This window comes from Terrapene carolina, unplaced genomic scaffold (assembly GCF_002925995.2).
Source record: "Terrapene carolina triunguis isolate 2854851 unplaced genomic scaffold, T_m_triunguis-2.0 Scaffold102, whole genome shotgun sequence".
In the NCBI taxonomy this organism is placed as follows: Eukaryota; Metazoa; Chordata; order Testudines; family Emydidae; genus Terrapene; species Terrapene triunguis.
This window is the reverse complement of record NW_020664453.1, coordinates 4,767,084-4,781,598: the sequence shown is the minus strand read 5'-3', so window position 1 is coordinate 4,781,598 and position 14,515 is coordinate 4,767,084. Positions and strand designations below refer to the sequence as shown.

Sequence of the window (14,515 nt, the reverse complement as noted above, 5' to 3'; positions counted from 1 at the left end):
AAAGGATCCCTTTGGTAATCTAATTGTGAGAATCTGGAAATATTCAGATACTGTGGGGATGAGTGTGGTATAAGAATTTATATAAAATAGAAACTCCTTTAAAAAGTGGAAGTTAAATCCTAGTGAGGAAAATAGAAAGGAGCATAAACTCTGTCAAATGAAGTGTACAAATATAATTAGGAAGGCCAAAAAAGAATTTGAAATATCTAGCCAAAGACTCAAAAAGTAATAGCAAGGATGATAAGGCCATTGCAGAGAAACTAAATGAATTCTTTTCATCGGTCTTAATGGCTGAGGATGTGAGGGAGATTCTCAAACCTGAGCCATTCTTTTTAGGTGACAAATCTGAGGAAATGTCTCAGATTGAGGTGTCATTAGAGGACGTTTTGGAACAACTTGATAAACTAAACAGTAATAAGTCACCAGGACCAGATGGTATTCACCCAAGAGTTCTGAAGGAACTCAAATGTGAAATTGCAGAACTACTCACTGTCGTCTGTAACCTATCATTTAAATCAGCTTCCGTACAAAATGACTGGAGAATAGCTAATGTGACGCCAATTTTTAAAAAGGGCTCCAGCAGTGATCCCGGCAATTACAGGCCTGACTTTAGTACCGGGCAAACTGGTTGAAACTATAGTAAAGAACAGAATTTGTTGGGGAAGAGTCCACATGGTTTTTATAAGGGAAATCATGCCTCTTTGAGGGGGTCAACAAGCATGTGGACAAAGGGGATCCAGTGGATATAGTGTACTTAGATTTTCAGAAAGCCTTTGACAAGGTCCCTCACCAAAGGCTCTGAAGCAAAGTAAGCTGTCATGGGATAAAAAGGAAGGTCCTCTCATGGATTGGTAACTAGTTAAAAGATAGGGTGACTGGGCAACAAAATGGCAGATGAAATTCAGTGTTGATAAATGTAAAGTAATGCACATTGGAAAACATAATCCCAACTATACATATAAAATGATGGGGTCTAAATTAGCTGTTACCACTCAAGAAAGAGATCTTGGAGTCATTGTGGATAGTTCTCTGAAAACATCCACTCAATGTGCAGCAGCAGTCAAAAAAAGTGAACAGAATGTTGGGAATCATTAAGAAATGGATAGATAATAAGAGAGAAAATATCATCTGGCCTCTATATAAATTCATGGTATGCCCACATCTTGAATGTTGTGTGCAGATGTGGTCGCCCCATCTCAAAAAAGATATATTGGAATTGGAAAAGGTTCGGAAAAGGGCAGCAAAAATGATTAGGGGTATGGAACAACTTCCGTATGAGGAGAGATTAGTAAGACTGGGACTTTTCAGCTTGGGAAAAAGAAAAAGACAACTAAGGTGGGATATGATAGAGGTCTATAAAATCATGACTGCTGTTGAGAAAGTAAATAAGGAAGTGTTATTTACTCCTTATATCACAAGAACTAGGGTAATTAATGAAATTAATAGGCAGCAGGTTTAAAACAAACAAAAGGAAGTCTTTCTTCACACGACGCAGTGTCAACCTGTGGAACTCTTTGCCAGAGGATGTTGTGAAGGCCAAGATTATAACAGGGTTCAAAAAGGAACTAGATAAATTCATGGAGGATAGGTCCATCAATGGTTATTAGCCAGGATAGGCAGGGATGGTGTCCCTAGCTGCTGTTTGCCAGAAGCTGGGTATGAGCGACAGGGGATGGATCACTTGATGATTACCTATTCTGTTCATTTCCTTCGGGGCACCTGGCAATTGGCCATTGTCAGAAGACAGGATACTGGGCTAGATGGACCTTTGGTCTGACCCAGTATGGCCGTTCTTATGGGTAAGTGATATATTTTTAGGATATATTAAAAATCATTTTCTTTTCAGTTCCTATAGGTAATTGCTTGGTACTTTTCTGTTCCTGACTTATTTTAAACAGCATAACAGTGGCTGGATGATAATGTTGAGAAAATAGGCCTGTTTCAACCACTGAAAAGCAGCAGCGATTGTCATTTTTCATAAGAAAGTAAGTGTCTTTTTAATCTGTGACATTCAACATCAGCACTACTACAGTTTAAACATATTTAAGTCCCCCAATTCCTAAAAAGAATGGAAAATTACTCCATTCCCCCAAAAAACCTCACCACGCATGTTATTCTTAAAAAGTTTTCATTTTTATTTTTCACCATAGTACAAAAATACAGTACAATGTGATGGCAAGACATTCTCCAAAAACATTCCGCAAAAAAGGGGGAGAACCCCATAATGCTTCAATATAATCTAACTTCCCTTAATAAAACAATTGAAAGATGAACATACAAGAGATAGGTGGAGTTTCAACCTGAATGCAAATAAAGTCAAGTCACAAAGAGTTCCTACAAGAAAAAGAATGTTCAGAGTGACTAATCCACATGCTACTCTTAGATATTAATGAAAATAACTATTTATGTTAGTGTTCATGGCAGAATTATTGATTTGATTTTTTTTGGCTTTTCAAAATACAGCAGGCTTGACTCACATCTCCTACTCATGAGTATCCCCACTGAAATCAAAAGGATGACTTAATGTCAGTCAAATGTGGGGGAGCAAGCACTGATTGGAGAACAAGTGTTGGCTATTTGAAAATGTAAAAATCATTCCTCTTAAGAAGAGGGTAAGATCTAGGCCTCTGGATACTAGTGGTCATTGTTTACATGGACAGATCTGATGTATCCATTCAAGATGAGGTTGTGTATGCATGTACATCAGCTGTCAATAAGCACTGAAGTGTAAACTAGACGGGGAGGAGAAGATAACACTGTATTTGATGGAGGTGTGTGAAAAATCAGATAGTGTTTAACCTTCCAAGTTACTGAGAGAAGAATTACGTCCTTCCAGTACAGCTACATTTCTTGGTATGTTTAATGGTTTAAAAGAAAAAAAAAGAATCATTTATCCTTTCAGAGCTTCAGGGTGATGGAAAAGGAATGTTCAATATATATATATATTATAATTCATCTCCAAGATGTTTTTGTTTGAAAGCATCCCCTGTCAGCTTCTCTTGGGCTTCCTTCATTCCTTGGACAACTGTCAAATTAAATACATAGAATATCAGCTGGATCATTACTACACATGATATGGATCAAGTAAGGAAGTGTATAATGAAAAGTATTTTTATCAACCAATGGTGCAATTTTAAAGAATAAACCCCTTGGAAGTAGCCTGCAAAAGAAAAAAGTGAGGGTTATGCTCTTTTTGGCCTCTATATGATGTATAAAGAAGCGTTAAATATCTCCCACCCTCCCCTTTCCCATACCATTTGTAAGTTCATGCCTCATCTACCCTATTTTTGTTGGCTGACTCTATGGACAAAGGAAGAACTAGCAGGATTATGACATCAGATAATAGGCACATGAAACCTGATAATTTGAGAAGGAAGTGATTTTTAACCACTTTTTTGCTCACAACTTAAATGGCTGAGATACACTTGGGTATCTGTATTTAAAGTTCAACACTCCCCTAACAATCCGCATCTCTAAAACCCTCTCCAGTATTACCAAGGAAGACAAGTTTTGACATTCCTGATATGTCTAAGGTAAAAGATAAATTAAAAAAAATAATCTTGTATGAAGGCTGAGAGTGTTTTTGTTTTGTTTTGTTCTTTTAAAATGTCACAGCTGCAAAATTCAACAGAAATCTATTTTTCTCTTTTATGGGTCACCTTTAATATAACAGAGCAAAGCTTTTCCTGCATCTATTCCCATCAGCATTCCTAAGTGATTCTGCTGTGGTTTGTTACTTCAATGGCAGTTTCGTGCCTGCTTCTCTCAGGCGCCATTGAAAAATCTCTACCAGAACAATTAAGAGGAATTGAGGTTTTTTAATTCAGAATATCATTAGAAAGATTCCCTCTGCTTTACCATGCACAAAATACACTGTCACAGCTCTCGGCCTTGTTGGCTCTCTCAACAGCAAGGCTGAGCAGTGAACCTGAACTATTCTCTCATAGGCAGGTGGCCTCTCCAGGGTTGAGGTAAACAAGTGGGCCGGCATGGGGAAGCCTGCACTGCTCTACATGCTGCTGTGATTCAGTCTCCAAGACAACCAACACACCACTGTTTGCAATGTACCAGTAAATTGCATGAAGAGCTAAGTGCATTCTATGAGTGGGGCTTAGTTTTCCTCAAGATCAGGTATGATGCTAATGTAATGGACTATAGGTCTGGCAAACCCTTAGAGAGGTCTTTTTTTTTTTTTTTTCCTTGTTATTCCTCTTCATCACCCTCCAAAGAACAGAATGGCTACTCTTCCCAACTGATTATTTTAGGGCCGTGTCTACAATCTCCCACCAGATCATCTCCGCTGGTGTTAGCAGTCTTGGGAGTCATAATGTAGACTGGCACAGCTGTAATCAATCAGATCCGCTCTTAACATGGTTAGATGACATGGTTCTTAAAATACTAGCAGCAACTGGTCTATACTAGGGCTCTGAAGGCTGCTGATACTGATAGAGTTGGGCTGGCAAGATATTTTTGAAAAAAGTTTCCATAGCGTAGACAGGGCCCAAGAGATTCACAATTAGACATTTCTTGATTTGAGAACAGAGCGTTGTTAATTAACCAGCTTATATCACACATAACAGGGCCACATTGCTCACAGCTAGCACCTGGTCCTAATGGCTATTTAGATACTTTAATGAAGAGATAGAAAACATAAGGTCAATTAATTCTTCTTAAATGAGGTTGTCCTCTTGCAGTTGTGTGAAAAGGGAAAGTACACAAACGGAGAAGTGTCCACATTTACATCAGAAGTCACAGACGGATATGTAACATCAAAGGCTGAATTTTAAATAACGAGAAATGCTTTTATTTCACGTCATGATTCTGTAATAGAGATCTATGCATCCACCCACAAGGTGCAAAAAAGCCATTCATTCGCCTTATTTGTAACAGCTTCCAGCTGTGCTGTGAACTATAGGTTACCTCCACTCAAAAACCAAGCTTGCATTAGCTGCCATTCCTATGACATACCTGCAATGCACTCCCACTCAATTCAAATTTAGAGCTCATTCTCACGTACCTTGATCAGCATTGATGTAGAAATATTTGTAGCTTGGGTTTCCTTTCTCATTTATAATCTCTGGATGGACCTTCCCACTGGGATCTGTGAAACGAGAAAGTGATTAAAATGTGTAAGTGGTGAGGATGACAAAGTAGTCCTATAAGAGGCTGTAACAATAGTGAGCATGCCTTACCCATGAAAAGGATTCTGGGAATATAACCACCATCAGGGCTAAAAGTTTCATCCTTTGGCTCTTCTTCATCCTAGGGTTGCAAGACAGACGTAAGACAACATTCTGCTTTCTAAGCAAGGGATCTAACAAAATGCAACATTTACTTTAAAGCTATTTTCTTCCAATGGCTGTTATAAAATGGTAGTTTTAATGAACATGAACAGCTTGAAAAGAAGATAAATGACTGCAAAAGCCTCTACTTTTGCCAACAAAGGAAAAAGGTCACCCAACAAGTAACAGTTGTAAAGATAATTTGTAAAATTAAATCAAATATTTTCACCAATTTACATTAAATGGACTCACTATTTTGGTACTGGAATGTTTTATAGGTAATAAATGTGTATAGAAAAGCAATTTCCTTTCTTATTATTGGGGAATAGTACAATGTACAGATTGTTAAAAATAAAATGGAAGAGAATCAGCTGCATGAATAAAACCACATAACAATACAGTAAAGGTTTTATTTTTTAAACAGTCAGTTGTATCAGTCAATACTTTGTATCTATTCAATAATGCTAAGAATTTAGTTAGGAAGGGATGAAGTCAGGAGAAATAAATAATTATAAGAAATAAGGGACAAATGCTCAGTTACAAAACAGTAGCATGGACATAAACTGTAGGGAAGCCTACCTCAAGGTTTACCATAATAAAATTATGGGCAAGTTCGGAGATCTCCTTGGATTCAGCAAATTTTGGCTTTAAAGCTAAGAAGAAAAAGAAGGGAGGGGGGGAGAGAAGAGAAAACTGTAAGAAAAAAACCAACATCATTCAGACCTACAGCAAAATCACCACTCCATCCCTTCTTCTAGAGGTTAGGTGCTTGTCACTGAATAGTAAGTAACCAAATCTTTGTCTCAAATTACTGAACCCATAACCCAGAGTGAAAGCTAACCAGCCCAATCCTCAGTGATCAGTCAGATGATGAATACTGGCCAAAAATAGTCACATGGGTAATTTTTGAACCAATCATACAGAAGCAATGTCACCTAAACCACCCAATCCACCTCACCTAAATTTGTAGACCTATGTCATTATGGTTAGCCAGTTCCATCATATCACTGAACAAGACGAAAATCTAACCATCCACTGAGAAAGACCAGTTTGGAATATGCAGGTTTACTGTTCTTTCAAACTTTTATAATTTTCCATACCAAGGATTAGGCCTTCAATAGAAATGGAAGGTACCTCCCATTTGGTGTGTGTCTTTTTAAAAAAACAACAACAATAAAATTATAGCATGGATTTGGACAGCTATTAATTTATTGCATTGAAGATTTCTATTTGTGCACTACTATACTGTTCTGAGCAAAAAGCAAATATAACACATGCTATGCTTCAAATGTAAATAATAATTGACTTGTATAAAGAAACCTTCCATTAAGGATTTTAAAGTGCTCTAGAATTAAATTCACATACCTTTGCAGGCTCCACACCAGGACTTGTGGATGATAATCATTAGAGGCAAACCACTTTAGAAAAAAACAAAGCACAACTGACATCAATTCTAAGGCACTTAACAAGACTGCATTCCTCAATGAAACTCTGAAAATGCACTTTCCAGTAATTTAAACTTTTAAAGAAGGCCCTAGCTACTGGAAAAAGTCATAGATGTAAACTGATTCTATTGTGCTTCCAAAGCTTTGTTTCCTTGCTAAAGTCTTCCCAAGTTATAAACATCAGCACCAAATAATTCAATAAAATGCCATTGTGACACTCTGTAAGTCAAAATAGGAATCTGGAACCCCCATATTCACCACTGTGATATGATTATATTTTGTACAAAGTATGCCTTGTGAGGTATCATTTGAGAAGTTATGATTGGTTGAACATTACTATTCCGTTGAATTATGTGTGTTACCATTGTATCTGAAGTTATGAAGTTTTGCTGTGTGTGTGTGTTACTGAAATATGTTGAGTCTGGGAAACGCCCACAACTAGACGTTCATTGGCAACAGAGGAGCAACTAACACTGACAAGATAGGTTTCAGATTGGTAGCCTGTATCAGCAAAAACAACGATGAGTCCTTGTGGCACCTTTGAGACTAACAAATTTATTTGGGCACAAGCTTTCATGGGCTAGAACCCACTTCATCAGATGCAAGACAAAACAGATTTACATCAGGATCAGTCACACGTGTTGATGGCCCATTAAGAAGAATCCATTTTCCCAGTGACTCCTCAGAGAGGGCATGTACACAATGGGGCTAACCCCCACTTCCCTGCAAGGATCTTTCTAGCACCTGGACAGAAAGTATAAATGAGGGTCAATGACATCACCACTGGACTTTTCTCCTCCCCCTATTCAACATCTGGAAGATTGTTTGGAAGACAAAGGCTTTGAACTGGGGAGATTGGCAGGCTGAGAAGAGAATTCAGCCTGTGATTAAGAACTGTAAACTGCCTGGAACATCCAGTGGGGTCAGAAAAACTGCTTGATTCAAATCTTGTTTAGTCTGATAAAGTGTAGAATTTAGACTGTAGTTTTCTTTTAATTTCTTATGTAACCAACATTGACCTCTATGCCTAACACATATAATCTATTTTTTGTAGTTAATAAACTTATTTTAATGTTTTATCCTTACCAGTAAATTTGTTTGAAGTACTTGGGGAATCTGCTCAGATTACAAAGGCTGGGGCACATCCATTATCCTTCGACGAAGTAGTGAACTAATTAATGAGTTTGCATTGTTCAAGAGAAGGTCTCGAGCAGTTAAGGCGGTATATTTCTGGGGTGCAAGACTTGGGAGCTGAGGGATTTGCTGGTGTCTCCATTTCTGTATAATTCATGAGTAGCTTCGAGAGCATTCATGCAATTTAGTTGGGTATGTCTCTGCATGCTGTTGGCTGAGTGATCACAGCACCTGAAGGGGTTTGCTACTTGTCACTACAACGGCACTGTAAGTCAGCCGAGGGAGGAGAGTTAAGGGGGCACAGTGGTCCGACAGTTCCAGGTTGTAGCCCCGGGGTATGTCACAGCCATCCAACAACTTTTCCAACGTTCAAATTCTCTAACCTCCTTTGCATTAAATTCAATCTGTGTTAGGCAATTAGACAGAAGGACCTTGAGTGCACTAGGAATTTTTCCTAACGTTTCCCAGTTTCTGGAAGTCACCTGGTAGGGCCGGCAGGAGCACTACAGTAAACTGCCCTGAGCAAAACAGACATAACACATGCTACATTTTAAATGTAATGTTCACATTTATAGCTAGGTAATAATTGGCATGCATATAGCACATTTAACCATCGTGTCTCATAGCTCTGCTCTGAGCAAGGCTAGCAGACACAGTGCTTACTATGCCAACAGCCACCTGGAGCCCGGTCTTCGCTAAGACTCTCACTGTTTCTGCTACCAGTGGTAGGAAATCCCGGAATTCAGTAAACACAGATGGCAAACTCTGTTTACTGCCAACAGTTACAAAAAAAAAAAAAAAAATATGAAGCAGTTAAAAATTAATGAATAAGCTGATTGTTCTGGTCTTCAGCCATCAATCTCATTCTCTAAGTGGTAATGATGGCTATTGGTATAGTTACACGGCAGCTATTCACCCTGTCAGACACTAAAAATCTATGCTGTACTATAACAGGAATGAGGTCGTGGTAACAGAATGTTAAGAACATAAGAACGGCCATACTGGGTCAGACCAATGGTCCATCTAACCAAGTATCTTGTCTTCCAACAACAGCTGGTGCCAGATGCTTCAGAGGTAATGAACAGAACAGCGCAATTATCAAGTTGTCCAGTCTCAGCTTCTGGCAAAAGGTTATCAAAAGATAATTTCATGAGCCCACTCCCATTCCCTTTCTCTAGACCAGGGGTTGGCAACCTTTCAGAAGTGATGTGCCGAGTCTTCATTTATTCACTCTTATTTAAGGTTTCGCGTGCCAGTAATATATTTTAATGTTTTTAGAAGGTCTCTTTCTATAAGTCTATAATATATAACTAAACTATTGTTGTATGTAAAGTAAATAAGGTTTTAAAAATCTTTAAGAAGCTTCATTTAAAATTAAATTAAAATGCAGAGCCCCCCGGACCGGTGGCCAGGACCCGGGCAGTTTGAGTGCCACTGAAAATCAGCTTGCATGCCGCCTTCGGCACACGTGCCATAGGTTGCCTACCCCTGTTCTAGACTTTCTGATGAAGCAGCAATCTTCCATCAGAAGCATTCCATAAACCACTGTGTTGATTTTCATGTTCCTTTCTATGAAGCACATTGGGAATCACCAAAAGTATCTTGGGCCCCACTTGAGGAGGAAGTGTGGAGAGCTGTAGGATGTGGGCTCATAGGTCTTTTCTGAACCCTTTTCAAAGAGTGGACACAGGGTTTCAGTACAGGTCCTACTAATTCTGTATACAGAGATAATACCTGTTCATATATTAACTCTAAGCAAACAAGTTCTTCTAAAATCTTGTCCTAGAAAGGACTCCTACTTCTTCACTAACATCTCACAGTTATATAGCACTTTCCACAAAGCAAGATTCATCCGCGCTAGAAAGCTGCTGTCTCTAGGGTAGACTTTGGGGGGTTTATGTCTTTATTTTCTCCAGTTTGGGAAGTATGAAATTGACCTGGTCTAACATACTGCTAATTCAGAAATACATTTTAACACATGATCAGAAAACAGCAGAATTACAGGTAGAATTGATAAACAACATGTGATTTAATTGGAATGGATTATTTCAATAAACTAGTTTTTTGGAAAATACACAGCCAAACAATATTTCCCCCAAGGTTTGTACATCATCTAAGCCTTGACTTCCCTTTACCTTAAAATATTGCATTTTAAGTCACCAAGTTTTTTTTATTTTTAAGGTGTTTTGGATATAGGAATATGAAGCCATTCTAGACAGAACCTGAAAGTGTTAGCCTTAGGGAAGGAGCATGCCTGATGTAGTAACTAGATTTCTAGTTATGTATATTTCAAATCATGCTGTGCAGAACATAGGAAAGGGCCGCTACAAATGTCAATCTACACACAGATTGTGATGGGTAACAAGAGTAAGTTACACTGAATGAAGTTTTTAATTAAATATGAATCATGGTAGTCCAAAACAGCTTTAATGGAGGTAAGTTTACTGGCTAGTGAAAATAAAAGTAAATACCGCCTTTGTTTTCTTGAAAACAAAATTTTATGGAAAAATGTACGAGGGGGGTCACTATAAGGTGGAGTCAAATTTTTTAAACAAATTTTACATAGCATTTTTTGACATCTTACGTTAAAAGTAAGAATTTCAGAAGATGAATTTACTGTTCATTACTTCAGTCAGGGCCAAGATTTCACTCGTGTTGTTCATTTGCTGCAGGTATCTCGGTTTGGATGATATACTTTCATATCTATAGTGAGTTTCACTTTTATTTATAATCACTTTCAGGTTTTCATGCAAACAGCACAATGCTATAACCTTTGACCTGTTAAAACTGCAGGGGAATATTATAAAAACTGTTAAAAAAAAGTCATGCAAGTCAATCAGCTGTATAGGGTTAGCCAGATCTTGTTTGCATACAAGAAAAACTAAGCAAGTATGGGATTATAACTAGGAATAATCTGATGAAGAAAAGGAAAATTTATCTGAATATCAGGGGGGGAAAAACTCCATCAGTTGGGGTACGTCTATACTTACCTCCGGGTCCGGCGGTAAGCAATCCATCTTCTGGGATCGATTTATCGCGTCTTGTCTAGACGCGATAAATCGATCCCGGAAGTGCTTGCCATCGACGCCGGTACTCCTGCTCCGCGAGAGGAGTACGCGGAGTCGACGGGGGAGCCTGCCTGCCACGTGTGGACCCGCGGTAAGTTCGAACTAAGATAGTTCGACTTCAGCTACGTGAATAACGTAGCTGAAGTTGCGTATCTTAGTTCGAAGTGGGGGGTTAGTGTGGACCAGCCCTTAGATACATTAACCTGTGGAAATAATCTCTTAAAAGGAAGTAGTGCACGCCATCAGTTGGGATACTTGAAGACAGGACAAAACACAAAATGCTCTGCAGAGAACAAGCTTGCATTAGCAGAGAGGTGATACATTAAGGTTTTTTTCCACCTCACACCTCTAAGATTTTTTTTTTGACTTGACAGTCTCTCTTTACAACTTATAGTCTTTTTCTAACAAGAGAGTGGCATGTAAAAGGAAAAATGTAACAGGAGGCTTTTTAAAGCCACATCACAATGGCCACACACCTTTAGTAAGATAAGATCCCAAACCCCTTCACTGGGCCAGAGGCTGCTGCAGCCATAGGGATATGGGGCAAGAAATACCCCCATGTAAAAAGTAATAGTATCTTTGCAGGGACAGCTGATACATGGAGAACACGGAAGGTAATCTGGCACCAGAGAAAGCACACAATAGATGCAGGCAAGGAGCCAGGATGTTAGAGGAGTGTAGCATGGGATTTTTGCCAATTAAGCTTATTAAACTGTAAAAGTCTTCTGAAGGCAGTGGTGGTAGAGCTAATGCTTGATTCAGTTGAAACTAGATTGTTCCTTACATTATATTGTTCAACCTTGCAGTGGATGATGGCACTGAATTACCTAAATTTATAGAAAAGAATGAGAGGTATGAATGGAAGCGTCCTTCCAGTTATAACAAATTATAGTCCTGAGTACCAAGAAAGGGGGGAAATTGTGCTAAGAGAAGCATATATGGTCAATTCCAATTTTAACCACAGAAATATATTATCAGCATAGATGCTGCTTCTCTGTAGCATATACAGAACATGGGCACACATTTTCCTGCCCAAACTAATATTAGAACATCAAACAGACTAAGGGATGTTGAGAAAACAGAACGTTACACCTCCACTGATTTCTTTCATGTAGCCCAGCATGATTTTACCCTTTAATTTTCTTCAGCAGTAGGGCGATAGATTTATCCAAAAGATATACTGAAGTTAACAGTATCAATGATTCCCATTTAATAAGGGAACACAGTCCAGCCAGCCAGCACCTGGTCTAGTACCACACTACTATCAAGGGCAAGATTTTCTACACAAATTTTAAATTGAAAGGTTTATAATTACTAAAATACAATTCTCAGCAAGTCAGATCTCAGAAATGTTTTATCGCTTTTGACCACACGTTTCCCAGCTTTTATTCTTTTCAATTTAACTTCCCAAAGAGGGCAAAGTGAGGTCTCTTTACATAGCAACTATAGTCATTTTTCAATCTCACAATATACAAATCCATGTACTGACTGGTAGATATTATTAAGCAGTCAGAGCATATGGACTTTTGTACTCACTCAAGTGACCCCTCCACTTTATCCCATCATTCCAGACAAAGAAATGAATGTTTAATAGGGAGGGAAGCCTTCCTCAAAAGGCAAAGAGAAGCAGGTATGTATATGCAGTGACAGGGTTCATACTAAGATTAGGGTTAAATAGAAGGACAGGATCCAAAGCTGAGGTAGGAAGCAGGGATGTCTATAAAGGGGAATTAGTGCATGGCAAGCTGGGGTATAAATCTACAGCGCTCTAGTATATCATGCACTACATGTGTGGCCCATGCTGGTGCTCACTAAAAATTACCTAGTGTGCTTTGACCTACTACTGTTCACAGAGCACTAGGGAAATTTTAGTGCACAGTAGGAGGTGCATGCAGTTACTGGGAAGTACGCTACAGAATGTAGATTTACACCCCACTTGCCATGCACTAACTCTCCATAGAATCTCTTAGATAAGGCATATAAAAAGAGTGCCAAGGGCTGTACGCAATCAGAGCAGATACTGTAATAACAAAGTACAATTCAGATCATCCTCATTGTGAGAACACCTACTGTTAACTGAACAATTAGTGTAATTAGCCCAGGATCTACTAATGACTTTGGAAAGGAAGCTACAGAAAGTTGCTGAAATAATTGTTTTGAAAGTAAATTTAATATTTTTATTTCATTCCATCCCAGCCACAGGATTTCAAAAAACAACCAGACATTTGAGTTCATTAAGTAAGCATATTTCCACTGTCCAAACTTAGAAGACCAATTTCCTGGGTTCAGAAAAACTTTTGAAAACACCAGCAGTTTTTAAAAAGGCTGTAAGTCCCAATCCTGGAGCAGCAAGGCCTCCTTTGTACAGTTTGATGTATCCATCTTATCCTTGCCTTATTTAGAAAAAACCCAGACGAAAGATTGTCCTTCCTTAAGATGCTGCAGCAGCATGAGAGCTCAGCTCTCCTGTAGCATTCCTCTTTGGACACTGCAGAGACCATATGGTTAGTGGGGTTTGGCTCTCCATAACCCCCATTAGTAGACTTTTTGGATGCTTGAGGATTTGATGGCTAGCTGCCTGTAGCTGCCCTTATTAGGCATTCCTACTCAGATGCTGAGGCTGCTACTGGGGGTGGAGTGATGTGTGTGAACACCCACAACTCCTGTTAGCAGATATCGTGGACCACCGCAGCTGGTTCCCCATACCCACTCTGGCTGGATACTCTTGCTCTGATGATGGCTAATGCAGGGCCCTCCTCCTGTCTATCAGCACAAATTCCTGGTCCAGGCACTGGAGAACAATGACTAGGGAGAGCCAAGTTCCCATTGGCATAGACTCTTATACTGGGGTGTGTGGAGGCTCCCAGCGACTGGACCCCATTAGCCAGCCCTCCTGTTCAGACGCTGGACTGGGGAGACTACAGGGGTCACTGGATGCTGCGGCTCAGGTACTGCAGGAACATGTTGGCCAGCTGGGGCAGGTTCTCCTCACTGGGGTGCATTTTGGTGTAGCTGATGAACTGTCTGCGGAGCCGACTCAGCTCAGCCATGCCCAGGGGTCGGTTCAGCACCAGCCCCTCGCTGGCCCCAGCCACCTGGATCAGCTCCCCAGGCTGGGCCCCGCTCCTCTGGGCAGCCAGCACGGCAGCCAGCACTTCCTGGGTGACCCGGTCCAGCTGGTGGAGGAAGCCGGCGGACTGCAGGGGCTGCGAGCGGGTGGACTGGTTGGGCGGGGGCGGCCTGCTCTCGAAGAGGGCGGCGCGGATCTCGGCCAGCGGCAGCGGCTCCTGCCCGTGCACGGTGAAGAGGGGCCGGTCCCAGCGGTTGCGCGAGTCCGGGGTCTCGAAGGGGCCCGCGGACGGGTGCGGGGCGCCGCCCGCGCAGTGCAGCAGGCAATGCGGCGTGCCCGCATGCTTGGTCACGCAGTAGAGCTCGTAGCGGAAGCTCTTCAGCTCGTTCCCCGCGTCGACGATCACCACGTCCCGCCGGCTCAGCCGCCGCTCCACCTCGGCCCGCAGCGCCGCGCGGCCCCCCACCGCCTCCGCCACCACGTGCACCGGCCGCTCCTCCCCGCTCAGCGCCCCCC

The 14,515-nt window shown here is 40.6% G+C and overlaps 1 protein-coding gene across 1 annotated transcript in view; it reads right to left on the bottom strand.

Annotated features, from left to right (window-relative positions):
- Positions 1-2,942: 2,942 nt before the first annotated feature.
- Positions 2,943-14,515, bottom strand: part of LOC113406514 (thioredoxin domain-containing protein 12-like) — a 17,328-nt gene continuing 5,755 nt past the window's right edge. Inside the window, exons 3-7 of the mRNA XM_026651771.1 lie at positions 6,648-6,700; positions 5,862-5,935; positions 5,193-5,262; positions 5,018-5,101; positions 2,943-3,025 (exon numbers count right to left, since the gene is read on the bottom strand). Coding sequence (XP_026507556.1) covers positions 2,946-3,025; positions 5,018-5,101; positions 5,193-5,262; positions 5,862-5,935; positions 6,648-6,700 — 361 coding nt within the window. The 3' untranslated portion in view covers positions 2,943-2,945. The remainder of the gene's footprint in view (positions 3,026-5,017; positions 5,102-5,192; positions 5,263-5,861; positions 5,936-6,647; positions 6,701-14,515) is intronic.